Genomic DNA, 27,528 nt, shown 5'->3' on the forward strand with positions numbered 1-27,528 from the left:
GGTCCTGGCCTTAATATTTAATGCGGACCTGCGTGAGTGCCATTACAGGACCCTGTTGCGAGCCTATGCCTCCCAGAGCCGAGCCTTCTATATGGGCTGTGTGGATACCCAGATTTGTCTCACTTGTAACACAGAAGTGAATTCTTACTTTCATGGCTTTTGGAGTTGTGAGAGTATACAGGGCTTTGGCCTCCTTCCTGCAGGGCCTTCTTCGAGTCCCTGTCCCTCTTTCTGTCTATCACATGTTGTTTGCTCACTTCCCTGCTTTTTCTGTTTTTTCTTCTGCTGAAAAATTATTTTTGAGCAAATGTTATATTGTGGGGAAAAAGTGTATCTTGAACCATTGGCTGGCCGATGTTCCTCCCTCCTTTTGGTATTGGAGAAATAAATTACATGAGTTGGTGTGTTGGGAGGCCCGGCTGGCTTGTTCCTCTTGTCGTAAGAGCAGTGATTTTATTCGCACTTGGTCTCCTTACTTGGACTGTCTGCCACCACGCAGTCGTAGTCAAATTGTGAATAGATTGCAATTGTACTCTGCACCACCTGTCTGACCTGGGACATTTTCTGTTGGGGAGGGGGGAGGAGGGGGTTGGGGGGGAATAGGGGGGGTTTGGGCTAGTTGGGGGGCGTTTGGGCCTCTTTGTTCCCTGAGAGGACATCAGAGTCCAGTCCTCTTTGGGGGGGGGGGGGCCCTCTTCTGTTCGTTCTTGGAAATGTTTATATTCCTTATCTGTATTCTATGCTTGTGAGTTGTTATTCCATTTGCCAATAAAAACAGTTTCATAATAATACTTAAAGTCCTAGATTTCAAACGTACGGACTTTAATGCAATGGGAAAGTACCTGAAGAAAGAGCTGTTAGGATGGGAGGACATAAGAGAAGTGGAAAGACAGTGGTCTAAGCTGAAAGGAGCGATAAAAATGGCTACGGACCTTTATGTAAAGAAAATCAATAAAAACAAGAGAAAAAGGAAGCCGATATGGTTCTCCAACCTAGTGGCTGAGAAAATAAAGGCGAAAGAGTTGGCGTTCATGAAATATAAAAAAACCCAAGAAAAGGAGAGCAGAAAGGACTACAGGGTGAAACTGAAAGAAGCCAAGAGAGAGATACGTTTGGCGAAGGCACAGGCGGAAGAACAAATGGCTAAAAATGTAAAAAAGGGAGATAAAAATTTTTTCAGATATATTAGTGAAAGGAGGAAGATAAAAAATGGAACTGCTAGGCTAAAAGATGCTGGGAACAAATATGTGGAGAGTGATGAGGAGAAAGCAAATGTGCTAAACAAATACTTCTGTTCTGTGTTCACAGAAGAAAATCCTGGAGAAGGACCGAGATTGTCTGGCAAAGTTACACGAGAAAATGGAGTAGATTCTGCGCCGTTCACGGAGGAGGGTGTTTATGAGCAACTTGAAAAACTGAAGGTGGACAAAGTGATGGGACCAGACGGGATCCATCCCAGGATACTAAGGGAGCTCAGAGAGGTTCTGGCGAGTCCTATTAAAGACTTGTTCAACAAATCTCTGGATACGGGAGTGATTCCTGGGGATTGGAGGAGAGCGGATGTGGTCCCTATTCATAAAAGTGGTCACAGGGATGAAGCAGGAAACTACAGGCCGGTGAACCTCACTTCAGTTGTTGGAAAAATAATGGAAGTGTTGCTGAAAGAAAGGATAGTGTACTTCCTTGAATCTAATGGGTTACAGGATCCGAGGCAACATGGCTTTACAAAAGGTAAATCGTGCCAAACGAACCTGATTGAATTTTTTGATTGGGTGACCAGAGAGCTGGATCGAGGACATATGCTAGATGTAATTTACTTGGATTTCAGCAAAGCCTTTGATACAGTTCCTCATAGGAGGCTGTTGAACAAACTTGAAGGGCTGAAGTTAGGACCCAAAGTGGTGAACTGGGTCAGAAACTGGCTGTCAGACAGATGCCAGAGGGTGGTGGTTAATGGAAGTCGCTCGAAGGAAGGAAAGGTGACTAGTGGAGTCCCTCAGAGTTCGGTGCTGGGGCCAATCCTGTTCAATATGTTTGTGAGTGACATTGTTGAAGGGTTAGAAGGAAAAGTGTGCCTTTTTGCAGATGATACCAAGATTTGTAACAGAGTAGACACCGAAGAGGGAATGGAAAATATGAAAAAGGATCTGCAAAAGTTAGAGGAATGGTCTAATGCCTGGCAACTAAAATTCAATGCAAAGAAATGCAGAGTAATGCATTTGGGGATTAATAATAGGAAAGAACCGTATATGCTGGGAGGAGAGAAGCTGATATGCACGGATGGGGAGAGGGACCTTGGGGTTATAGTATCCGAAGATCTAAAGGCGAAAAAACAGCGTGACAAGGCAGTGGCTGCTGCCAGAAGGATGCTGGGCTGTATAAAGAGAGGCTTAGTCAGTAGAAGGAAGAAGGTGTTGATGCCCCTGTACAGGTCATTGGTGAGGCCCCACTTGGAGTATTGTGTTCAGTTTTGGAGACCGTATCTGGCGAAAGACGTAAGAAGACTTGAGGCGGTCCAGAGGAGGGCGACGAAAATGATAGGAGGCTTGCCCCAGAAGACATATGAGGAGAGACTGGAAGCCCTGAATATGTATACCCTAGAGGAAAGGAGAGACAGGGGAGATATGATTCAGATGTTCAAATACTTGAAGGGTATTAACGTAGAACATAAGAACATAAGAAGCGCCATCTCCGGATCAGACCTTCGGTCCATCAAGTCCGGCGATCCGCACACGCGGAGGCCCTGTCAGGTATACACCTGGTTTATTTTATAGCCAACCATACTTTATATGCCTCTCTCAAGGAGATATGCATCTAGTTTGCTTTTGAAGCCTAGGACTGTCGATTCTGCAATAATCTCCCCTGGGAGAGTATTCCAGATGCCAACCACTCTCTGTGTGAAGCAGAACTTTCTGACATTAGTCCTGAACTTGTCCCCCCTTAGCTTCATTTCATGTCCTCTTGTCCGTGTCAAATTGGACAATGTAAATAATCTTCTCTGCTCTATTTTGTCGATTCCTTTCAGTATTTTGAAGGTTTCGATCATATCCCCACGCAGTCTCCTTTTCTCAAGGGAGAACAATCCCAGTGTTTTAAGTCGATCCTCATATACCAGTTTCTCCATACCCTTCACTAGTTTGGTTGCTCGTCTCTGCACCCTCTCCAGCAGTTTTATATCCTTCTTTAGGTAGGGAGACCAATGTTGGACACAGTATTCCAAGTGGGGTCTGACCATTGCCCTATAAAGCGGCATTATAACTTTCTCCGATCTACTCGAGATTCCTTTCTTTATCATGCCCAACATTCTATTTGCCTTCTTTGCCGCTGCCGCGCATTGTGCTGACGGCTTCAGGGTCCTATCTATCAGTACACCCAGATCCCTTTCTTGTACACTTTTTCCCAGACTTGCACCTGACATTCTGTACTCGTATTCCTTATTCTTACTGCCTAAATGCATTACCTTGCATTTCTCCACGTTGAACTTCATCTGCCATTTCTCCGCCCATTTTTCTAACCGACACAAATCGCTCTGGAGTTCCTCACTATCCTCCTGCGATCTGATTGCCCGGCAGAGTTTTGTGTCATCTGCAAACTTGATGATCTCACTGGATGTTCCGTTTTCCAAGTCATTGAACAAAATCTTTTCCAGAGAAAGGAAAATGGTAAAACCAGAGGACATAATTTGAGGTTGAGGGGTGGTAGATTCAGGGGCAATGTTAGGAAATTCTACTTTACGGAGAGGGTAGTGGATGCCTGGAATGTGCTCCCGAGAGAGGTGGTGGAGAGTAAAACTGCGTGGGATGAACACAGAAGATTTAGAATCAGAAAATAATATTAAATATTGAACTAGGCCAGTTACTGGGCAGACTTGCACGGTCTGTGTCTGTGTATGGCCGTTTGATGGAGGATGGGCAGGGGAGGACTTCAATGGCTGGGAGGGTGTAGATGGGCTGGAGTAAGTCTCAACAGAGATTTCGGCAGTTGGAACCCAAGCACAGTACCGGGTAAAGCTTTGGATTCTTGCCCAGAAATAGCTAAGAAGAAAAAAATAAAAAAATAAAAATTTAAATTGAATCAGGTTGGGCAGACTGGATGGACCATTCGGGTCTTTATCTGCCGTCATCTACTATGTTACTATGTTAGACCTCTGTTTGAGACTTCTCTCTGTTGGGGATTGGCAGTGACACAGGTGCATCAGTGGGAGGGAGAGTAACCTGTATAACAGCTCCATGAAAATAGGGGAAGAAAGGGGTACGTATACTGCAAAATATTTTTATGAACTGGTTGGAAGGAAGATTTTGGAATTCTTTCACTGTTATCATTTTCTCCATGAATCTATAGGAATATTGTGCAGCACATCCTTAAAATTGCAGCTAGGAGGCAGTAAGTACATTCTTCAAAGATTCAGTCTGCTTCTTGACTTGGTCTTGTATTTTTTTTTTTTTAATTCTCTTTATTGGTCAAAGCATAGAACAATACACCACCAGTCTTGGTAACCCCTTGATCCGAAAGAAGTGAACATCTTAATACAAACAAATAATACCATATTGGAACCAATGGTTACTATTGTTACACAATTTGATCTAATCTAATCTAATCCTTCTTTTTATATATCGCATCATCCCTGCAAAAGAGAGCTCAATGGGGTTTATATTAAGACTGCACAGTATATTAATAAAAAAAAACAACCTAAAGTTTGACTGAACTATCCATACTCCCAAAATACTAGAGCACCCCCATCCCATACAACGGCCATGAGAAAGCCATTAAATTAACAGAGTACATATGCGACAATAAGACACACAAAATTGACCATATTTGCCACCGTATGGTTGACTTTTCCCAACGAGGCTACAGAAACATAGGAAAAGTAGAGTGGCTCCAATAACCTAGGTTCATGGTATTTTTTTTTATTGCACTTTTGGAATACAAAGTATACGCCTTATGTTAAGCCACCTCCCACATTTCTAAAAATCTTCTTTCTTTGGTATACTCTTCAGCTGTTTGTGCGCATGTCACGTATCCATCTGAGGATCAAGAGCTGGCAGTGATATAAGAACATGAGAAAAGCTATGCAGAACCAGACCAAGGTCTATGAAGCCCACCATCCTGTTTCAGATGTCTGCTTGCAAGTGTATGAGTACTTTATAAAAACATGATGGCAGATAAAGGCCAAATGGCCTATCCGCAGTAACCATTATTCTTGTTCTCTCTAAGAGATCCCACGTGCCTATTCCAGGCTTTCTTAAATTCAGACACAGTCTCTGTCCCACCACCTCTTTCGGGAGACTGTTCCACGCATCTGTAAAAAAGTATTTCCTCAGATTACTCCAGAGCCTTTGACACGGTGACAAAATTCATCACCGTTCCCGTCCCCGCGGATAACCGTGGGAAATAATCCCATGTAATTTTCTAGTGTCTATTTCAATCTCAATCCTTCTACACCAGCATTCTTCAAAGCAAAGCTTGAGGGTCAGTGGTTGTGGCCATTCATACTCTGATTCTTATTTGAGCCAAGTATAGGATAATGAAGCCATTGTGACATCACAGATGTGATTGGCTCTTAGGCACTGGTGGAATGAGGCATTATGACATCACAATATCTGCTCTGGATACCAGAGACTGTCATTCTTCAGTGTCTGTTTCAATCTCAATCCTTCTACACCAGCATTCTTCAAAGCAAAGCTTGAGGGTCAGTGGTTGTGGCCATTCATACTCTGATTCTTATTTGAGCCAAGTATAGGATAATGAAGCCTTTGTGACATCACAGATGAGGTTGGCTCTTAGGCACTGGTGGTATGAGGCATTATGACATCACAGTCTCAGCTCTGGAATGTTGCTACTCAATCTCAGCATTCTTCAATGCAAGGCTTGTGGGTCAGTGGTTGAGGCCATTCATACTCTGATTCTTCCCTCTCTCCTTAAAGAATGACATGAAGATGGTTTCCCGTGGTTATCCGCGGGGAAGGGAACGGTGATGAATTTTGTCACCGTGTCATTCTCTACCTATCACCTCTTAACTTCATCCTATGGCCTCTCATTCCAGAGCTTCTTTTCAAATGAAAGACACTCGACTCATGTGCATTTACACCACCTAGTTATTTAACCGTCTCTATCCTATCTCCCCTCTCCCGCCTTTCTTTCAAAGTATACAGATTGAGATCTTTAAGTCTGTCCCCATACGCCTTATCACGAAGACCACACCCCATTTTAGTATCCTTCCTCTGGTTGACTCCATCCTTTTTACATCTTTTTGAAGGTGCGGCCTCCAGAATTGTACACAATATTCTAAATGAGGTCTCACCAGAGTCTTATACAGGTGCATCAATACTTCCTTTTTCCACCTGGTCATACCTCTTCCTATAAACCCTAACATCCTTCTAGCTTTCACCGTCACCTTTTCAACCTGTTTAACCACCTTAAGATTGTCACATACAATCACACACAAGTAACGCTCTTCTGTCGTGCACATAAGTTCTTCACCGCCTAAACTGTACCATTCCCCAGGTTTTTGCAGCCCAAATGCACGACCTTGTATTTCTTAACATTAAATTTGAGCTGCCAATTTTATGCCCTTACTGTCCCCCCTGCTATCCTAATTTTCAAAGGGAAACATCAGGTATGACATCAGCTTCTGAGGTCATTTTCTTATTTACTCTGCAGCGAGATCTGTGCACTTTGACTCAACGGGAGAACAGAGGAGTTTCCTCTTCTAACAAATGCCATATTTGCTGTGTGCCTCCTTTTCTCTCTCTACGGTTTCAAGGAGCTGAGCAGAAAAGAATTTATATCTGAAAATTAAACCTAGTCGTCCTGGCTTAAGAACCTCTCCAGGGACAGCTGCAAAGAATACGCTGCTGTTATTTCCCCCCCTCCCCCCAAATACTCTGCACTGCCTCACAGCAAAAACCTGCATAATGTGAAAGCTACTAAATGAAGCATTAGGACAGTATTCCCAAACCATTACATGTAATTATATCATGCATATTTATTATAGATATCCTGAAAACCCAGAGCAACTTGGAAGCCTGTGCATTAAGGAGATTTAAATGCATCTGCACATTAGTTAATCCACTGGTGTCTACTAAATTTAGCACTGCTGACTGTGTCATCTGGCAACATCGAGACAATCCTGGGTTTTTCCTTCCACCTTTATAGAACCCCGCTTTTTCTCACCAAATCTGGAACTATAAGTCCATAACTGCAGCTAGATAAAGGCAAGCCTGATTCAGTCTGTCCAGATGACAGGGAACTTCTTGGTAACCTTGCCTAAAGCAGAAAGCTGTGCTGATGGCTGCAGTGCATTAATAAACCAGGCCCAAACCACTGCTCTCTCTAACCTGTGCCAGAGTCCTCCACCTACAGTTCTGCTAGTAAGGAGGTGCTGTTTCACTATCACATTTTCAATACTGAGGGAGTGATAAGCTCTTCAGAACACAAGGGAACCTGCCTGTCCCTAAAATGATTGAAAACAAATGATTGAAACACCACCCCCACTGACAGCAATGCAGTTGGAGGACTCCCACAAAGCTTAGCGGGGACAGTGGTCCTTACCCTGACAGACAAATACTGAAAACTGAATTCATTGTTATCTATTACATTCTGTGGAAGCTTTGAAATATATGGCGACCAATATTCAGATGATCACCTCATAGAGCAGTGGCATATAACCAGCTACATTATTCATATAACCAGGGGTTGACTGACAGTAATAAAGGTATGGGCCCCTAACCACAAGTGACCAAACTAAATGGAAGCTAGGAGAGCGTGGGCCCTTAGGCACTGCCCTACTGGCCCAAAGGTCAGTCCACTCCTGCATACAAACACAAATATATCAAAACCTGTGTAGATGGGACCTAAATGGTGTCAGGTTTGGAAGTGCAGTCCCTTATCTTGCTAGAAAAACAACAGGAAAGATCTCCAAACTAAGAGATTCATAGCTGCCCTTTCCAGGCTTACCTTAATGGTTGGCAGTTTCTCACCGATTGCTTCAAAGTGCTGGATGAGACCTATTTAGGGTGGGAGAAAGTGCCTATAAACAGAATTCACTGACCTGGGCTGAGGGGGTAAATCTCATTGTCACCCCCAAAAGATAGATTCCGGGTAAGCTTGCAGGGCTCCATCTTCTGAGGGGTGGAGGAGGTAGGACACAACGAGAACCTGCGACGCAGAAAGTTCTCTTCCTTCATGGTGTGAAGAGCTGGAGTTCTCTAAAACAAAAACCAAGAAAACAACTTTTGGTGACAGGCAACGAGAATGCAGGAACAGTGACCTAGCAGCCCATTTCCTGGATTCTTCATATGGTGCCCGAATTTGCATATCGAGATTCTGGCATGGCTCCACAATGTGCATGCAAACAATCTGGTTAACGAGCCATTAACCATCAATTAATTGATCTCATCAATAATTGAAATTAATTGGTACTAATTTGGTTTGATACACTTATCTGTCTATGCGCTATAACATTAGGCATCTAAACACCGTAGCGTGGAACTCATAAAGAAGGTGTGGCCAGGAAAGGGGCATAAGTGGGTCAGGGGCATGTCAAAATGTTACTTGCAGTAGGATAGTGCCATTTATGCGCTCAAATGCCATGAGCTGAGCACCAACATTTACCAGCGCTCAACTTTGAATGTGGGAATCGACTCTAAGCTCATTCCGGAATGCCCTTTATAGAACAGTGTTTAGTGCCGATTTTTTTCCAGAGCAGATTTTTGAGTGCCATTTATAGAATTCCCCCTTAAATGTAGAAAAAGTTACCAAAAGAGCTCTTAATGAGGGTGGGAATGTTTCAGTGAACCAGAACCTCTGAAAGAAGCAGGACATGCTAGATGGTGTTTCTCTCTGGTCACAAAAGCATAAGAGTTGCCATGATGGGACAGACCGAAGGTCCATCAAGCCCAGTATCCTGTTTCCAACAGTGGCCAATCCAGGTCACTAACACCTGGCCAAAACCCAAAGACTAGCTATATTCCATGCTACCGATCCAGGGCAAGCAGTGGCTTCCCCCATGTCTTTCTCAATAACAGACTATGGACTTTTCCTCCAGGAACTTGTCCAAACCTTTCTTAAAACTAGCTATGCTATCCACTCTTACCACAACTTCTGGCAATGCGTTCCAGAGCTTAGCTATTCTCTGAATGAAAAAAAATTTCCTCCTATTGGTTTTAAAAGTATTTCCCTGTAACTTCATCGAGTGTACCCTAGTCTTTGTAATTTTTGACGGAGTGAAAAATTGATCCACTTGTACCGGTTCTACTCCATTCAATTATATCTCCCCTCAGCCATCTCTTTTCCAAGCTGAAGAGCCCTAACTGTTTTAGAAATCCAAAGAGCAGCAACATTCCAGAGCTCATATTGTGATGTCATAATGCTTCATTCCACAAATGCCTAACAGCCAACCTCATCAGTGATGTCACAATGGCTTGATTGCCTTATATTTGGCAGCACCAGAAAGTGGGAGGAACTTCCATGGTGTTTAATAGAATTGCAGTAAATTAGGAGATACCAAAACATCTAACATACTTCATACCTACCCTATGGACTACAAAGGAAACCTAGGTAGTGTTTATCACTTCACTTCTTCAAAATGAGGGGAATCACTCCATACTGGCATACAAAAAGCACTTTCTCTTCACACCAAATGTAGTTATTCAAGACCATCTTTTCAATATCCCACACACTAGGGAGTTTTCCTAAGACTTAGAAAACTAACAGTAACTAGGAGAGGACCATCAGAAGTTGAATTTAGGGAGAGGGATCATAGGGCCTCTTCACCCATCCCTGTCTAAATTAAACTTCTGATGTTCCTCTCCTGGTTAGTGTTCATCTTGATGGTCTTGAATAACTACATTTGGTGTGAAGAGAAAGTGATTTTTGTATGCCAGTATGGAGTGATTTCCCTCATTTTGAAGAAGTGAAGTGATATACACCAGTGTTCTTCAACATTTTTACACCTATGGACCAGCGGAAATAAAATAAGACTGAAATTTTTAAAAACCCCATTGCCGCCCTGTCCCCGCGAGCTCGGTCCCGTTAACCATCTGATCCCATCCGCACAAGCCTCAAATAGTTATGATTTTATATTGAACATATTTTATTAAAGTATAAAAAGAAACAATATTCTGTACAATTGTCATTTTATAAATATAAATAATACAGGGCAAGGATCAACAAAACCCCCGTCTCCCTTCCCCTTCACATATATCCCCTCTACTATCAAGAAAACTGAATAAACCAAATTATTACAGAATGCTACACAAATATCATGCTAACAGAATACCGCAGTCACACATGGCAGGAATGGTGTTAGGGGGAGTGCAACTAGGGCAACTGCATCCTGGTCAGAGAGAGCCCTAAGCCAGCTGGAAGCTAAAGACGCACTGCCTGGGCTTTGCACTCCCCAGTTATGTCTAACATCAGCTCTAGCAGGATACATATTTTAAATCTGATATATTCTAATCACAAGATAGAAATAAAATTATTTTTTTCTACCTTTTGTCGTCTCTGGTTTCTGCTTTCATCGTCTTTTCACTCTCTTCCATCCAGCGTCTGCCCTCTGTCTTTTCAATCCAGCATCTGCCTCTTCCATCCACTGTTTGCCCTCTACCCCTCCCCCTCCCATATGGTATCTGTGTTCTTTCTATGCCCCTCTCTCCTACACCAGATCTAGCATCTTTGTCCCTCTTTCCTTATTTTTCATCTGACCCCCCTTCCCAGCATCAATCTCTCTCTACCTTGTCATTCCACCGTCTCTCCCCTTTCCCTCATCTGATCTCTCCATTCCATCCTGACTCCTTCCCCTCCTCTAATCTCCCTGCCAGCTGTTTCCTTCCAATGTTCCTCCTCCCCTGTCCAGCAGTAACTCTCTTCCCTTCCCCTTCTCCCCTGTCAGCAGTAGCCCCTTCCCCTCCCTTGTCCAGTACCCCTTCTCCCTTTCCTCCTCCCCTTATCCAACAGTAATTCTCGTCCCTTCCCTTTCCCTTCTCCCGTCAGCAGTAGCCCCTTCCCCTCCCTTGTCCAGGAGTACCCCTTCTCCCTTTCCTCCTCCCCTTATCCAACAGTAATTCTCATCCCTTCCCCTCCCTTGTCCAGGAGTACCCTTTCTCCCTTCCCTCCTTCCCTCTCCAGCAAATGTTTCCTCTATGTAGGCTAGCAGCAGCTCTGTGTGCTTTTAACTTCGGCACACAGCTGCCCCTAGGCAGTATTTTAGCGCGGTTTCATGAGGCAGCCTCGGGGCCTTTGGTAGGCCGGCCCACTTCGATGATGCAATGTGAGCCGGCCTACCAAAGGCCCCGAGGCTGCCTCATGAAACCGCGCTAAAATACTGCTTAGGGGCAGCTGTGTGCCTAAGTTAAAAGCACACAGACCTGCCGCTGCTTTTCTGGGGGTGCGGAAACATACGCGGCAGGAGTCGGTGGTGGCAGGCAGGAGTGCTGGCATAGCGATGGCAACAGAAAGTTGCACGTCAGCTGACGCCGGCACCTTTTGCTGCGGCGGGGTCATGAATCCTTCGCAGACCGGCAAGATTTTTTTGCGGACCGGCGGTTGAAGAACTGTGATATACACGACCTATGTTTAATAGAATTGAGCATTTACTGTATTTTGTCATTTATAAGTTACAGTTATTAAAGAACTAGGATTTGCACAAGTACCAGACATCTTTTGAATTTTGCCTCCCATTAGGAGGTATGATATGCTAGACCGATGGCCCCCAACCCTGTCCTGGAGGACCACTAGCCAGTCGGGTTTTCGGGATAGCTCTAATGAATATGCAGATCTGCACTCCTATCATCTTCAGTGCATGCAAATCTCTTTCATGCATATTCATTAGGGCTATCCTGAAAAGCTGCGACTGGCTGGTGGTCTTCCAGGACAGGGTTGGGAACCACTGTGCTAGACTCTCTCCAGGAGCTCCTGCATGTTTATAAACCACTGCCAGCATCTCTTCTTGCTGCAAGATGCCAAGAGCAGAGTCCATGTGTCGGTCTGGACCCCAACTACTGTTCTTCAGCCTAACAACATATAGATCAGGAATTTGTTGCGTGTTCTTGGTTACCACCATTTTATGGGACCCCTGAAGAAAACGTATTGTTTGAAACACGGACGGTGCTGGGTCCCATATTTTATATAAAGTGGTTTATTTGTACGTAACAATCTGTTGATTTAAAACCAACGTTGCCTGCAGCTTGTACATCTGTCTGCAGTACCTTTCTTTGTCTTTTGTTCACCGTATTTTTACTGCAGATTTGTTGGCTTTTCTTTTTGTCCTTACCCAGGCATAGGGGCCAGCTCCGTGGATGCCAATGAGTACGGGCCACTCGTAATACTGAACAAGCTCCTTCACTGTGTTCAGGCAAGAGCGTAGACACCTCCAATCATTTTGAGATGTTGGTGCCTAAGCAGAACGTTCATGTCTTTAGAAGACTAATAAATGCTTTAGACGCTGCTTAAATATATCATAAGTGGTTTTTATATACTTGGATTTAACTCACACCTTTTTCAGCTGTAGAAGCTCAAGGTGAGTTACATTCCAAAACACTAAGAATTTCCCTGCCCCGGAGGGCTCGCAATCTAGGTTTGAACAGGGGTTTTGCGGAAAGCGTGGCTCCTTGTGCACATGCCTGAACCAAAACTGAGAGTGTTGATACACATCAGCAGCTGTTCTTCAGCATCTAAATATGAACCTTTCAAACATTTTCTGCCCTTGCAATTTCTTAGAGGCTCATATTTAGGCGCAGAAGAATAGGCACTGATGTTTGCTTTCAATTTCAGTTTTGTTCGGACCTGTGCACACATTTGTCACTTTCTGCCTTTAAAACTTGCACAGGCTTCCTTCGATTTGCATAACAAGACACAGTCAGCATATAAATTTGAAAGTGACACGAAATCTTCTTTACAAAACCTTTTACTTTATCCTGGACGCTCAAGGTAAATTTCATACATTCTGCGCACGTCGAATGCAGGCTATGTACACTCTGCATATCATGCAATACCTCAAGTAGCTCATCAGTATACATTTTAATACAACTTGTCTTCTCCACGAGTTAACACCCGCTCACAAGTCCTCTCTGCATTGCTCAATGGATAGAACCAGGGTTCAACCCTCTGTAACTCCATGCCTAGGCTTGCAGTTGCTTTCTGCATCTGCCCCTAAGGGCTCCGTTTCTTATGCTGTGTTCAAGGATACACATTACCATATACCCTATTATTCTCAATTGTATTATTTAACATGGTTCACAAAACTATCTATGGCGATAACTCCACAGGACTAAGCACAGACATCACCATTACGTGGTTCTTTCTCACCGCCAGACCTCATCAAACTAGCCTTCCCCCCCCCCCCTTCACGTGCACTTTGGAAGAAGCTACATGAATCCACGTTCGCGTACCAGGGACCAAGATATGGAACAACCTCCTTCTTCATCTGCGACAAACATGCATGTCGCAGACATCTTCAGGAAAAGGTTAGACTCACCTTTTCTCCTCTAATCAACAACATGAGCTCAGCACTCTAGCCATCTAATTTTCATTCAGTGTTCATGACCTCTGATTGAGAATCTTATTGTAAACCGCATTCAATCCTAGTTGAAACTTGCGGTGTAGAAGAAAAATGTATGGTATGGTAACACATATTTAACATAATGCAGTTAATAGAGCCACCAGTCTTTCTCTGAGCCAACAAAGCATGAAGGGATTTACCCAAGGTCGCAAAGAGTCTCGGTGGGATTTGAACCCTGGTTTTCCTGGTTCTCAGCCTCATGCTCCTGCGCTCACTAATTTAATTGCTAAAGAGAATCCTAAACTGGCATCTAGCATGGGAACAAATAGAGAGATATCGGGGAGGTGGATTCTTAAAAATCAGAGGCCATAAAGAATGCAAGGCACAAACTATGACTAAAAACAAATGTAATACAATGAAACGCGCATGCAAAGAAAGAAGCTACAAAACCAAGAAACACGTCAAGTTGATATTTTCAAGAATCTGGCATATAAAACTGCTTTAAAAATGAGGGCAGGCCAAGAGTGACTGAATTCTGCCACTGAAACTCATTGTGACTTTGAGAAATCATCAGCTATTCCCCATTCCATCAGGTACCCCTCTTTAATCAGTAAGCTCTCTGGGGCAGAGATTTGTGGTACCTGTGTGCAATTTGTGCTAAAGCTCTCTAGTTTCGAGTACCATGGAAATGCCAAAGTAATAACTACAAAGTAATAATACTGGAGATGTGACCTCTCTCCCTTAAGATATATCTTAAAACAGCCGTCTTGGAAGCTGGTCTCTTCCAAATTTCCCCGTAACAGCAGTGACCCAGACGGGTCAAACTGGTCATAATTTGAATCTTTGCATAGTTTCCTGTAGCAACGTCCCACAATTAAAAGTCAGAGATTTTGCTGGATGCCTCAGTACAACACAGAAACATTACCCTACCACTGTTTATTTTATCCAAAAGGACCTGAGATTTCATGGTTTCACTGTAGCTAATAATAGCACTGGCTGGGACTCAAAACGACAGATGCAATAGATTTATTTTTGAAAGAATGCTTTCCTTAGCACAGGACTTGGCAGTTTAGCTAGTATGGGATTGTACAGTTCTTATTTGACATGCAACAGCGTCTCGTGAGCTCTGGGCAGTAACATAGTAGATTGCCTCTATTATACAAGAGGACACCTTGTCCCGTCCCATTCTGCCTCCAGCTCCTGCCTCACCCCCCACACGAACCTCCTCGAGATTGGCACCACGTCTGAAGGTTGTCTGCGCGTGCGTGGACGTCGATGCAATGCATGATGTCATCACGTCGACATCCACGCCTGCGCAGATGCCCTCCAGATGCGGCCCTGAGGTCAGGGGCTCCCGAAACCCAAACTCGTCTGCGTTTTGGAAACCCCTCTGGGCCCAGGCAGTCCTCTAAAAAGAGGATATCTCCGGGTTTTCCTGGACATCTAGTAACCCTACTTGCATGGTCCATCTAATCTGCCCAGTGAGGTGACTAAAGTCGTAGCCACTGCTCAATGCAGAACTGGCAGGTTACCTGTTTAATGCTTCTCCATCACTCAGTCATTTGTTTTGCTTTAATTCTAACCTCTTGCTTTCTGAATTCCACCACCATTTTTGTCCCAACCATCTCCACTGGGAGGGCGCTTCAGGAATACACCAGTTCTAGACAATGGATCTCAATTTAAGCCAAATCACCAAGGATTATGGGTTTGATATACCACCTTTCTGCGGTACAACCAAAGTGGTTTATATATATTACATATGAAGGTATTTTCTCAGACCTTAGTGAGCTCAGCATCTAAGTTTTGTATCTGGGGCAATGGAGGGTCAGAAGGAGTTTCCCAGGTTCTCAGCCTAAGGCACTAGCCGTTAGGCTGCTCCGTCAGGCAATTAGTGAAAAGACCAGTTTTATGGTACAAGGACAAATGTTGACATTTTTAAAAGGCATTCAAATTTGCTGTGAGGGAGCTAAACACTGAAGTCCTGCTTTTAGCGAGAAGGACGAGAAGGGAGAAGCTAGGTGGCAAAGGTGATAATACTTCTTCCATACCCTTCGGTACAATGTCACATCTACACTACAGATAGGTTTAGCAGTATTATATGCAGCTGGCAAGGGAACACCAGCCCTGTGTCTCTCGCTAAGTAATACCATTAGTCACAAAGAGACAACATTTCAGATCAGATATGCAAAACATTTGGCTATGGTGAGGGTAAACTTCAGAGTCATTTCCATGCATACAAGATTCTGGAGGCGGCACCCAGTGCTTGCCTGGAAGAAGCCTTTTCTATAGACATTGACACCTCTTTTCCTCTCTGGGATAGTAGCATTAACAGCAAAAATTCAAGCCAATAATTTCAGTGCAAACACCTGCACCAATCACAGATCTAGCATGGATGTGCCTAAGTTATGCACATTTCACTGAAACGTAAGGGAGGTTGCACACGTAACTGTGTACCCTGCCCACACCACCAAAATGCTGCCTCTGTGTGTATACATCTGTATACTATGCATAATTAAACATATGTGCCTAGTTACAGAGTGGTGCTTAAGGGAAGTAGACCTATTATTTTGGGTGGGCCCCTCCAACCACACCCCTCTTCTTATCTCAGCATTTCACCTGTCCTTCCCAACCCCCATCTACCCCAACACTCTCTGAATATCCCATTCCTCCCTGGTGTACTTTAGAGGTGTCCCGGCAGCTTCAATGATTCATCTTTGCTGCATGCACCAGTCCCCAGCAGGCTTTCCTCAGCTGCATCCTGCCCTCAGAGATGTCACTTACCGTTTCTTTACTGGTGGGACAGGCAGAGAGAAGCTTGCATGGGGCTGGCGCAGGCAGCAAAGATGAATTGCTACAGCTGCTGGGACACCTTTAAGGAAGAGACAGTAGTAGATACCAGGCTGCTGGAGAAGGAAAGGAAGGGTCCTGCTGCCGGGTGGGCCTGAATCCCCCAGGCCCACCCATATCTACACATATGTTAGAATTCTAAACATTTATGCCCATAAATATTAGCACCTACTTTTTTTTGCAGAAAAGCAATGTTTGAAAATTGCCTACCACATATAGATGAACAATCATGCACATATAGCTGAGCCATACATAATGTGATTTTCGAGATGCATTCCTAGGAAGTGCCAGTGGAGTAGAGACAACACTATGTGCACACTCCTAAATTCCCAAATGTCTGTGTGTAAGCATACACTCAAAAATTTCTTGGGAGGAGGGGAGAATATTATAACAGGAAGCCTATGAAAATGTAAAAAAATGTATCAACATAGACACCTATGGGCTCTTATAAGCTAGGCACCCAGAACCAGACCCAGTAGTGAATAAAAGTGTAAATTAGTCCCACCCAACCCCCATCCAAACCTTTTCCAGACCACTTTGAATCGCTGCACGGTATGCATCTCCATGTGTAAATACAGTAAAATCTTGGTTTGCGAGCATAATTTGTTCCGAAAACATGCTTGTAATCCAAAACACTGGTATATCAAAGCGAATTTCCCCATAAGAAATAATGGAAACTCCACAACCCAAAAACTTTAATACAAAATACTGTATGTACTTGTATTGCTTGTTTAGAACAGTCACTACACTCCTGCAGTGTCGGAGAGAGAGAGAAGAACCATCGGCTCGGTTGTGATGATGTGACGCGTGTATACTGTATGTACTCGTATTGCAAGACTTTGTTGTTTAGAACAGTCACTACACTCTTGCAATGTCAGAGAGAGAAGAACCTTCGGCTCAGTTGTGATATGTGTATACTGTATGTACTTGTATTGCAAGACCTTGCTTGTACATCAAGTTAAAATTTAATACAATGTTTTGCTTGTCTTGCAAAAAACACTTGCATAACATGATACTTGCAATCCAAGGTTTTACTGTAGTGGTTTCCTGAAATAACACAGTTACTTACCGTAACAGTTGTTATCCAGGGACAGCAGGCAGATATTCTCAACATGTAGGTGACGTCTTCTACGGAGCCCCGTAGCAGACAGCCTTGCAAGCAGACTTGCTTGTAAAACTTCAAAGAATCTCAAAGGCTCTATAATGTCTCTCTACTGCACTCTTGCACTGCACTAAACTGTATCTCCATAAATTATATTTCGCCTTGAATCTTTTTAGGCATAGCGCAACTCATAAATCCCAGATTAGATTAGATTACAGGTCTCCTGAAAACTTCACTGGCACTGTTCCTTGTAAGCTGAGCCAGACCTGCCACTCCCTCCTGCCACCAGATGCCCCCTGAAGCCTGCACACCACCCTTTCCCTCCCCCCCCAGACCTGGAAATTATTTGACAGCAGGAAGGATGTCCAGTCCCTCTTGCTTCTCAGACTCACCCCTTCCTGGTGCACCCTGGGATGCATGGGGAGGGGCCTAAGGCCCCGATCAGCTCAAACACCTACCCCCCCCTCTTTTCTTTCCTCTTCTTTCTTTCTTTCATTCTCTTTTCTTTTTCCTTCTTGTTCTTTCCCCTCTCTTTTTTCCTTTACTCTGCCTTAGGATTCTAGCAGCACGTTTTATTCATATTTTTGGACATATGCCTTTTATACTCTGCAGCGGCAATCCTAGTGTATTTTAGCACATTTTAACATTTAGTTTTTAATCATGCATTTTTTGTCACACAGTATTTTTGTCACACAGTATTTTGGTTTCAAGCATTTTCTTTTTTTGTGGTTATGTCAGAATGGTATGTTCAAATTTAATGTTTCCCTTAAATGCCCTTAAAGGCACATCCTTAATTTGCACTTGCACTATTCTTCACTATCACTCTTGATATCAAACCATTGCTCTTCCATTGGCATGTCATATCACTGGCTCACTCACCAATTTATTTTCTTTCACTCATCCATCAGATCTCACCTCTTTTCAAGTATTTCACTTTCCACTTGATCACTTTGCAATCATCTCTCATACCAAATCCACACTAGTATACAGTACTTACATTCTTACATATTTCCATAGGACTCCAGAAGATTGATTAATACCGAAACGCGGACCGAATCGGGTCCACATCACATCACAAAACTGATACTGTGTATTATTAGGATTCATTAACTATATGCATTGCTTTTTTTTTTCCCTCCCCAATCATTTTTATTAATTTTTCAGATTTACAAAATCAAGCAGTACAACAATATACCAACCACAATTAACCAGACAAAGAACAGGAACAGTCAGATCATTTGCATCTTCCTTCACAAAGACCCACAAAACCAACCCCCCCCTACCCACCAGGATCTCCCACCCCCACCCCACACACTCCAGTGTCAAAAGTTCAATAAAGATCTTCGAGCTCTAGGGGACAATCCCTCCCAAACAAGAAGCCCATATTCTCCTGAATTTCATCCTTGGCCCAGGACCACCCCTCCGAACATCCAGATATTCAAATTTCAACAAAGTAAACAATTCATTTCTCCACATAGTAAGGGTCGGCACCTCAGCTTGACGCCACAACAGAAGGGTATTCTTACAGGCCAACAAAGAAGCCTTTTGCAATAACATGTCCCCTCTAGACAATCCCACATGAACCCCTGAGAAAAGAGCAGAAAGTCTGCCCTCAAGGGAACCTGCTTGCGCAGAGCAGACTGCAGGTATAGTGCTACAAAAGACCAAAAGGTTTGAATACGGTCACACGACCAAAACATGTGAAGCAAGCCTGCAGGGATGGACTGGCACCTAGGACACCGAGCATGGGAGGCATATCCAGAAACAAAGGCCCGGAATGGGGAGACATGCAGCCGCAAAAGAAACTCGAAATGCTGCTCCTGCAGGACCACAGAACGAGTCATTCGAGGAAGATGCTTCATAAGAAGACGAACTCTTTGGTCCGGGATATGTTCAGATGGGGAGAGATCCTGGTTCCACACAGCCGCCACCACCTCAGGGTCCCAAGGGGCCGCGAAGCAGCCCAAACTGACCATGCATTGCTTTTACGTGTGAAGATCTTTCACAATAAATTCCTCATCAAGATTATTGTTTCCACAGTTGTGCTTTTTTTTGTAGTGGATAGAGCTACAGCCTTAGCACCCTATGTTGTGGGATCAAACCCCCACATTGCTCCTTGTGACCCTGGAGAAGTCACTTAATTCTCCACTGTCCCAGATATATTAGATAGATTGTGAGCCCACCAGGACAGATAGAAAAAAATGCTTTAAATACCTGTATGTATACCGTTTTAAGTGTGGTTGTATAACTACAAAAAGGCAGTATACAAGTTCTAATCCCTTCCCTAAGATATGTCTCCTAAATATTATTTGGTATTCTCCTTGATGTGGGGGTTTAAGTACCGTAAGTTTATGTTCTTGTAATGTGGCTGACGTTGTAATGTCCTACTTTTTCTTTGTATGTTTGTATAAAAATATGATACAAATTTCAAATAAAAACCAAATAAGCTTGTTTAATAAAATACAACAAGAAACTCCTAGTGGAATAAACTTTCTATTTCATTTTCAGTGCACATTATTCGCAAAGCATTTGCATGCTCAAAATAAAATGACCCCCCCCCCCAAAAAAAAAAAAAAAACAAACAAAAAAAAAAAAAACCCAACCCTGGAAAAACTCTGAAGTGAAATGAGGAAAAAAAAGGCCTGGAGTGCACACCCTGGACCATGAGTAACGTGTCTCAACAAGTTGCTGCTCTTGAACTTGTCAGTGACCTTGAGTGCTTTAGCTGAAGACGTGGCAAAGTCCCATCTAATGAGATTCCCTTGTTCAATATCCCTTGTTAAGACTGTCTCTAGGTAATGTGTGCGTGTTCCCATGGGGAGAGTCAATGAACAGGATGAGAGGAAGCCACAGAAGGTTGTGCTATTATTTCTGTACCTGATTGGGAGGGGGGTAAGAGGCATTTCGGTCACTACTTTTGTCAATAGTTTTGACAGAGTAAACGGTGCAGGTTCTTTTCTTTTGATGCCTGCCTATAAATTACATGGGACATTTGTACCCATTTGAAGTTAATATTTGAGGCAGTAAGAAGCTGCACATTTCAAGTTTATTTTTCATTTGATATCTAATCTAACCTTTGGTTTATATACCGGGTCATCTCCCAGTGGAGCTCGCCTCAGTTTACATATAATTAAGACTAGAGTATATAGTAGAAAACATAGGAGAAAGAAGTACTAATTAAAAACTAAAGTACATAAGAAAAACATAAGAAAAATAACTATAATATTATTATTTCCTTGAGGCTGTAGTTAAACCATTTAAAAATTGTGAGAACAACAAAGTTTTCAGGAATTTACGACATAATTGCAGCTGGTCTAAGAGCCTAATGGAATCAGGAAGTTCATTCCAGATCTCTAAAAACTTGAAAACAAAAGATCAACTGAGCTTCCCGGCAGATTTAATTCCCTTAAAGGAAGGGAAGGCTAACTTATATCTTTGTGTGTTTCTCAAATGGTAAAGTCTAAGGGTAATCCAACATAAGGGGACAAAAGGATCAAATATTCCATAGAGAAGCTTGAAGATTATGCATGCGATATACCGTCCATCAATGATTATCTAGAGTTTACAAACAATAAAGAATAAAAACATATAATATAAAATAAAATATTCAAATACAGATAATTAGAATTTGCTATAGTAAGGGGGGTTAAAGGACATGTAAAACTAACATGCAATAATGGCTCCTGAGAATGGCATGCAAACAATTCAGGGGATAGAGACTGTGGATGTTAAAAAAAAATACTTACAATAAGTCTCTGAGTTATGGTTAAATCTCTACCCATAAAGTGCCAGATTCAGTAAATGGCATTCAAATTATGCACCAGGAAAACCTGTGCTAAGCACTATTCCAGATGTTGATTGGGACATCCCTACTGCGGGATCTCCTAGAAATAGGGAGATCCTGGTTTTTCTACAAGAACATAAGAACAGTCTCACTGGGTCAGACCAATGGTCCATCAAGCCCAGTAGCCCGTTCTCATGGTGTAGCAATATTCCATGCTACTAATACAGGGCAAGCAGCGGCTTCCCCTTTGTCTTTCTCAATAACAGACTATGGACTTTTTCTCCAGGAACTTGTCTAAAACTTTCTTAAAACCAGCTATGCTACGCTCTTACCACATCCTCTGGCAACAAGTTCCAGAGCTTAACTATTCTCTGAGTGAAAAAAAATTTCTTCCTATTGGTTTTAAAAGTATTTCCCTTTAACTTCATCGAGTGTCCCCTAGTCATTGTAATTTTTCACGGAGCAAAAAATCGATCCATTTGTACCCGTCCACTCAGGATTTTGTAGACTTCAATCATATCTCCCCTCAGCCATCTCTTTTACAAGCTGAAGAGCTCTAACCGTTTAAGTCTTTCCTCATACGAGAAGAGTTCCATCCCCTTTACCATTTTGGTCGCTCTTCTTTGAACCTTTTCTAGTGCCACTATATCTTTCTTGAGATAAGGAGACCAGAATTGAATGCAATACTCCAAATGAGGTTGCACCATGGAGCGATACAGGGGCATTATAACATCCTTAGTCTTGTTAACCATCCCTTTTTTAATAATTCCCAGTATCCTGTTTGCTTTTCTGGCCGCCGCCGCACATTGGGCGGAAGGTTTCATCGTATTATCTACAATGATACCCAGATCCTTTTCTTGGGAGCTAACCCCCAAGGTGGACCTTAGCATCCGGTAACTGTGATTCAGGTTATTCTTCCCAATGTGCATCATTTTATGTTTGTCCACGGCAGCAGTTGGTAATGGAACCCAGGTGGGATGGGTTTGTAAGCACCAAGTCCAGAATGGCCCTATCCTGCCTCTTATAAAATGATTGTTACCCTTGCAGTACACTGCTTTCCTGCTCTTTCCAGATGTTTCCATCCAGACAACAGTTCCTTGATATAATCCCCCAACTGAACTATAATATCAGAACCAAATTATTTGGCATCCAGTGATCACCGCATGGTATGGTTTATTATTAAGTGTAGAGAGGGTTCAGTTGGGGGATTATATCAAGGAACTGTTGTCTGGATGGAATCATCTGGAAGGAGCAGGAAAGCAGTGGGCAAATCTGAAAGGAGCTACTGCAAGGGTAACAAATCATTTTGTAAGAAAAGTAAGAGGAAAAGAAGGCCGCTTTGGTTTTCTAAAATTAGTGGCTGAGAAGGCAAGAAAAAAGATGGGGTGGATAACATGGGGAAGGATCTAGTGAAGCTTGAGGAATAGTCTGAAATTTGGCAGCTAAGTTTTAATGCGAAGAAATGCAAGGTCATGCATTTGGGATGCAAAAACTCAAGGGAATGGTACAGTTTAGGGGGTGAAGAACTTTTGTGCACAAAAGAGGAGCGGAACTTGGGTGTGATAGTATGTGATGATTTTAAGGTGGCCAAACAGGTTGAAAAGGCAACAGCGAAAATTAGAAGGATGCTTGAGTGCAAAGGGAGAGGTATGGTCAGTAGGAAAAAGGAGGTATTGATGCCCCTGTATAAGACTCTGGTGAGACCTCATTTAGAATATTATGTATAATTCTGGAGGCCACTCCTTCAAAAAGATATAAAAAGGATAGAGTCGGTCCAGAGGAAGGCTATTAAAATGGTGCGTAGTCTTCGTCATAAGGCATATGGGGACAGACTTAAAGATCTCAATCTGTATCTTGTATCCACTCCCCCATACCCCTCCCAGCTTACCAGTTGGTGCAGAAGTAAGCTGCTGCCACAATGCTGAAAAAAAGCTGTGACCGCCAATGAAGTATGCAGATCCGATGTGGGGCCTTGAGCATTTGCGCATGCTCAAGGCCTGCCAGATCCCGCCCCCTCCAAGAATCTTAGAGGAGGCAGGAGCCGGCAGGCCTTGAACATGCGCAAGTGCTCAAGGCCCCGCACTGGAGGTGCATACGTCATCAGCCATCATGGCTCAAGAGGTTTGCTCTTGGAGTCTTGAGTGCCTTCTTTGAACAACCTACAGAATTAAAAAGAAAGAAGCCTTCAAGTATTTGTTGGCTGCATTGACGGTCCTCTCCTTTTCTCCCTTCTGTGTGGCAGGTGAGCCTGGGGAGGGGGTGGGGGTGGGGGGAAGGAATTTTCTTTTCAGGTCCACCATGTGTGTTCAGCAGCCGAGCATTTAACATGGACCATTCCTGCCAGTGCTGGACCAGTGGAAAGAGGCACTGAAACTCCGGAAATGCAGACGTACGCAGAGCTGTACAGAGTCACAAAGAAGAAAACAGTCCCTGCTTGAAAGAGCTTACAATCTAAACAGCCAAGACAGACAAACAGGATGTCATGGATACAATTTAGGGGAATGGTTGAGATGGAGGGCAGAGGAGTGGGGTTAAGGATTGAAAGCTATATCAAAAAGATGGGTAGTCTACTTTTAAACAAGGAAAGGGAAGGGGCTTGGCGGACAAATTCAGGTAATTTATTCCAGGCATAGGGGGCAGCTAGATGAAAGGAAGTGGACGAGTTCTTCTTAGTTCGGGCAGCGTGGGAATAGGTGCAATCTTTAAGAAAAAGATTAAAGGCTCCTTTTACTAAGGTGCGCTAGGGCTTTAACGCGTGGAATAGTGCATGCTACATTGCCATGCGCGCTAGACCTTAACGCCAGCATTGATCTGGCGTTAATTCTAGAAGCGTAGCGCGCGGTAATTTCCTGCGTGCGCTAAAAATGCTAGCGCACCTTAGTAAAAGGAGCTCTAAAATTCTATTTCACATGGTCATGATATTTGTGACTTTGGAAGGCAAGGAATATAGATTTACAGTAAAGCAGAACAATATAAAACAGGAAAAATTAGATTTTTTTGTACATTTCAGGATCACAGAGGTCACTTTTCAGATTGTGATCTTAAAGCAAGATATGAATCTCCTATGATGTACAAAAATTTTGATTCATTCTCTTTTACTGGAAGCATTTTAATACGTTTAAAAGTCACTGCCTGTTCTTTATGATTTTAAATGTCTATTGTTTAAGTTGAAAAAAAGAAAAACGTAAGAGCTTCCATTATTACATTTTCTTTGACCTTTGAACATGGCAAAAGGTGAGTGCTTTAAGAAGCACATTAAAGCCCCTCATCCTGTGTGACCTTTTATTTCACTCCTTCACTTGTCTCCTCTTGAAAAGTTTGTAAATTAACCCTCCCTTGATGAAGATGCACCTTATATACTCAACTATAAGTCGAGAAATTTTGGCTAAATATGCATTAAAAACAGGGTCATCTTATCTATGAGGATAAAAAAATTTAGCACTCCCCTTAACTCTGTCGGCAGCAAGATCTCTTCCCTGCCAGCCCATGGGTTCAGTGTTTCAATCCTCTTCACTGTGTACCTTTTGAAGTATCTTCATTAGCTCTGCAGCAATCCTCCTAGGTCACCTGCTTCTTGCTCCAGAGCACTTTTTCTGATTTGTCCCACCAAACAGAAAGTTGAGTCAGAGGAGGTGGGACAGACCAGAGAGAGTGTTCCAGGGCAGGAAGCAGGCTGCACTGTTGTGGCTCTAAAGAAGATAGTCTGGAAGGTATATAGCGAGGGGGTGGGGAGTTGAAACACTGATACTGAGAGGGAGGGAGCCATTTTGGATCCTTGAGGTGAGAAGGAGAGGGAGGGAGGGCTGGAGAGCAGCCTCAACTTATATTAGGGTCACGGCATTTTTGTTTATTTTTAGTTGAAAAAACTGTCCTTGACTAATGCATGACGTCTAACTGTAGTCGAGTATGTAATGTAATGTAATGTAATTTATTTCTTATATACCGCTACATCCGTTAGGTTCTAAGCGGTTTACAGAAAATATACATTAAGATTAGAAATAAGAAAGGTACTTGAAAATTTCCCTTACTGTCCCGAAGGCTCACAATCTAACTAAAGTACCTGGAGGGTAATAGAGAAGTGGAAAGTAGAGTTAGAGGGAAAATAAAAATAAAATAAACATTTTAACAAGACAGCATTGATCTAAATACTTTGGAAGGTAGAAGAGAGGAGAGAAAGGAATAGAAGCAGAAGGGGGAGCCGTTGAACAGTAGAATTCTGGAGAAATTTAAATGATAGAAATAGAACAAAACAAAGACAAAAGGCAAAACAATAGATAAGATTAAAGATAAATCATAAGCTGGAAAGAAAAATAAAATAAAACTTTGTCTTCAATCCACGATTTCAGCGTCAGTGATGAAGTGGAGCAAGTAAGTTTAGGAGGAGCGATTGACGTTTCCAGAAAGGGCTTCTTCAGGGAAGAGACTTGGCAGACAGTCCCAGGATGCCTATGTCTCCTCCCCTGCGATGTTCTCCCATCCATGCATTCCCTCCCAGACACACTGCCCGTGCCCCAGCCGCTCCAAGGAGGCTGCCCCAGATGAGGCCCACGGTGAATGCAGGATTCTCTCCTCTGCGGGAAAGCCGCCCGGAGCCGACAGTCGATCTTCTTAGTGGATTGCATGGGGGGAAGAGTTCACACTCTTGGTAGGATCAGGTCTGTGTGCTCTCGGTGGTTGTGGCTGGTCTCGTTGCTGCTTAGGTGTAAAAGCAGTTGATCTCCACTGCTGCTGATATTTAAAAGCAGGCAGATTGATCTCTCCAATGGACTGCAGGGGGAGGAGTTCACACTCCTGGCAGGATCGGGTCTGTGGGCTCTTGGTGGTTGCGGTAGGTCTCGCTGCTGCTTGTATGTAAAAGCAGTTGTTTTTCTACTGCTGCTGATATTTAAAGCAGGTAGATTGATCTCTTAAACGGGATATAGGGGGAGGAGCTCACATGCCTGGTTGGATCGGGGCAAGGGCTCCTATTATAGGCTGCTTAGGTGTAAAAGCAGTTGATCTCCTACTTCTGATAATATTTAAAAGCAAGCATATTGATTTTTCCAACGGAATGCTAGGGGAAGAGCTTACTTGTTTGGCTGGATCAGGGCAAAGGGCTATACGATAATTGACATCTGAAGTTTTTACATAAACAAGGAAAATACAAGAAAGATATGATTGAAGTCTACAAAATCCTAAGAAGTGTAGAACATGTATAAATGAATCAATTTTTTACTCCATCAAAATTATAAAGACTATGGGACATTACAAGGAAATATTTTTAAAACCAATAGGAGGAAATATGTTTTTCACTTAGAGAATAGTTAAGCTTTGGAACTCATTGCCAGAGGATATTGTAACAGCAGGTTTGGAGAAGTTCCTGGAGGAAAAGGCCATAGTCTGTTATTGAGAAAGACATGGGGGCCATTGCTTGCCTGGGATCAGTAGCATGGAATCGTGCTACTATTTGGGTTTCTACCAAGTACTTGTGACTTGCATTGGCTACTCTGGAAACAGGTTCTTAGGTCACATAACTAGTATGAAAGGTATGTGTATAAATGATTCCAGTTTTCAAAGGGAATGTGCAAAGTTAAGGACCCATCTGCACCTCCTATTTAATGTACACAAATTTCCCAACTTATTTTTAGCAGGTGGGAGGAAAAGGGAAATTTATCCCCCTCCCCTTTTACAAAAGCGCCAAAGAGGTTTATACTGCCGGCCAGCACGCTGAATGCTCTGCGTTGCTCCAATGCTCATAGGAACTCTATGACCGTCGGAGCAGCGTAGAGCATGCAGTGCGCCGGCCACCGCTAAAAACCTCTTCCGTGCTTTTGGGAAAAAAAGGGGGGTGGGTGGGGGGGTTAGTGAATTAAGCTGCAATAGAGGATTCTACTGCGGCCAGGAGCACTAAATAGTCCGATGCCGCTCTGACACTCATAGAATTCCTTTGAGCATTTAGCGCCCCAGACTGTGGTAAACCTCTTAAGGTTTATTGATTCCCGTTGATGCACTGCCCTTCTATAGCAAACTCAGAGCAGTCAACAAAAGCTGTTCTTAAAAGCAAATTAGATCATAATCAAAGTAATATATATTAACAGCAAACTAGTAAAGAATAAATAATGACACAGCAATCAGCATTATCTCCCCATGAAGATTATGGGGCTGATACTCACAATGATGTAATCAGTCAGGAGAACTTCCTGCCCAGTTAAATAGCTTGGGCCTGCCCATTCGCCGATATTCAGCTGTGTTTAATAGGCATTGAAGACCCAGGCTCACTTTTAGCTTCTGGCTGTCAGTGGCTTAAAAAGTGTT

The 27,528-nt window shown here is 43.1% G+C and overlaps 1 protein-coding gene across 3 annotated transcripts in view; it reads right to left on the bottom strand.

The window, feature by feature from the left end:
- The window catches only part of OSBPL5 (oxysterol binding protein like 5), a 431,224-nt gene that overhangs the window by 186,640 nt on the left and 217,056 nt on the right, over positions 1-27,528 (bottom strand). For all 3 annotated transcript variants that reach the window (XR_004537637.1, XM_033928646.1, XM_033928647.1), the window contains exon 2: positions 8,054-8,210. Coding sequence is in view for 2 of the 3 variants with exons in the window: in XM_033928646.1 (XP_033784537.1) it covers positions 8,054-8,189 (136 nt within the window). In the remaining variant the exon portion in view is untranslated. The remainder of the gene's footprint in view (positions 1-8,053; positions 8,211-27,528) is intronic.

Source organism: Geotrypetes seraphini, chromosome 19, assembly GCF_902459505.1.
Source record: "Geotrypetes seraphini chromosome 19, aGeoSer1.1, whole genome shotgun sequence".
Taxonomy (NCBI): domain Eukaryota; kingdom Metazoa; phylum Chordata; class Amphibia; order Gymnophiona; family Dermophiidae; genus Geotrypetes; species Geotrypetes seraphini.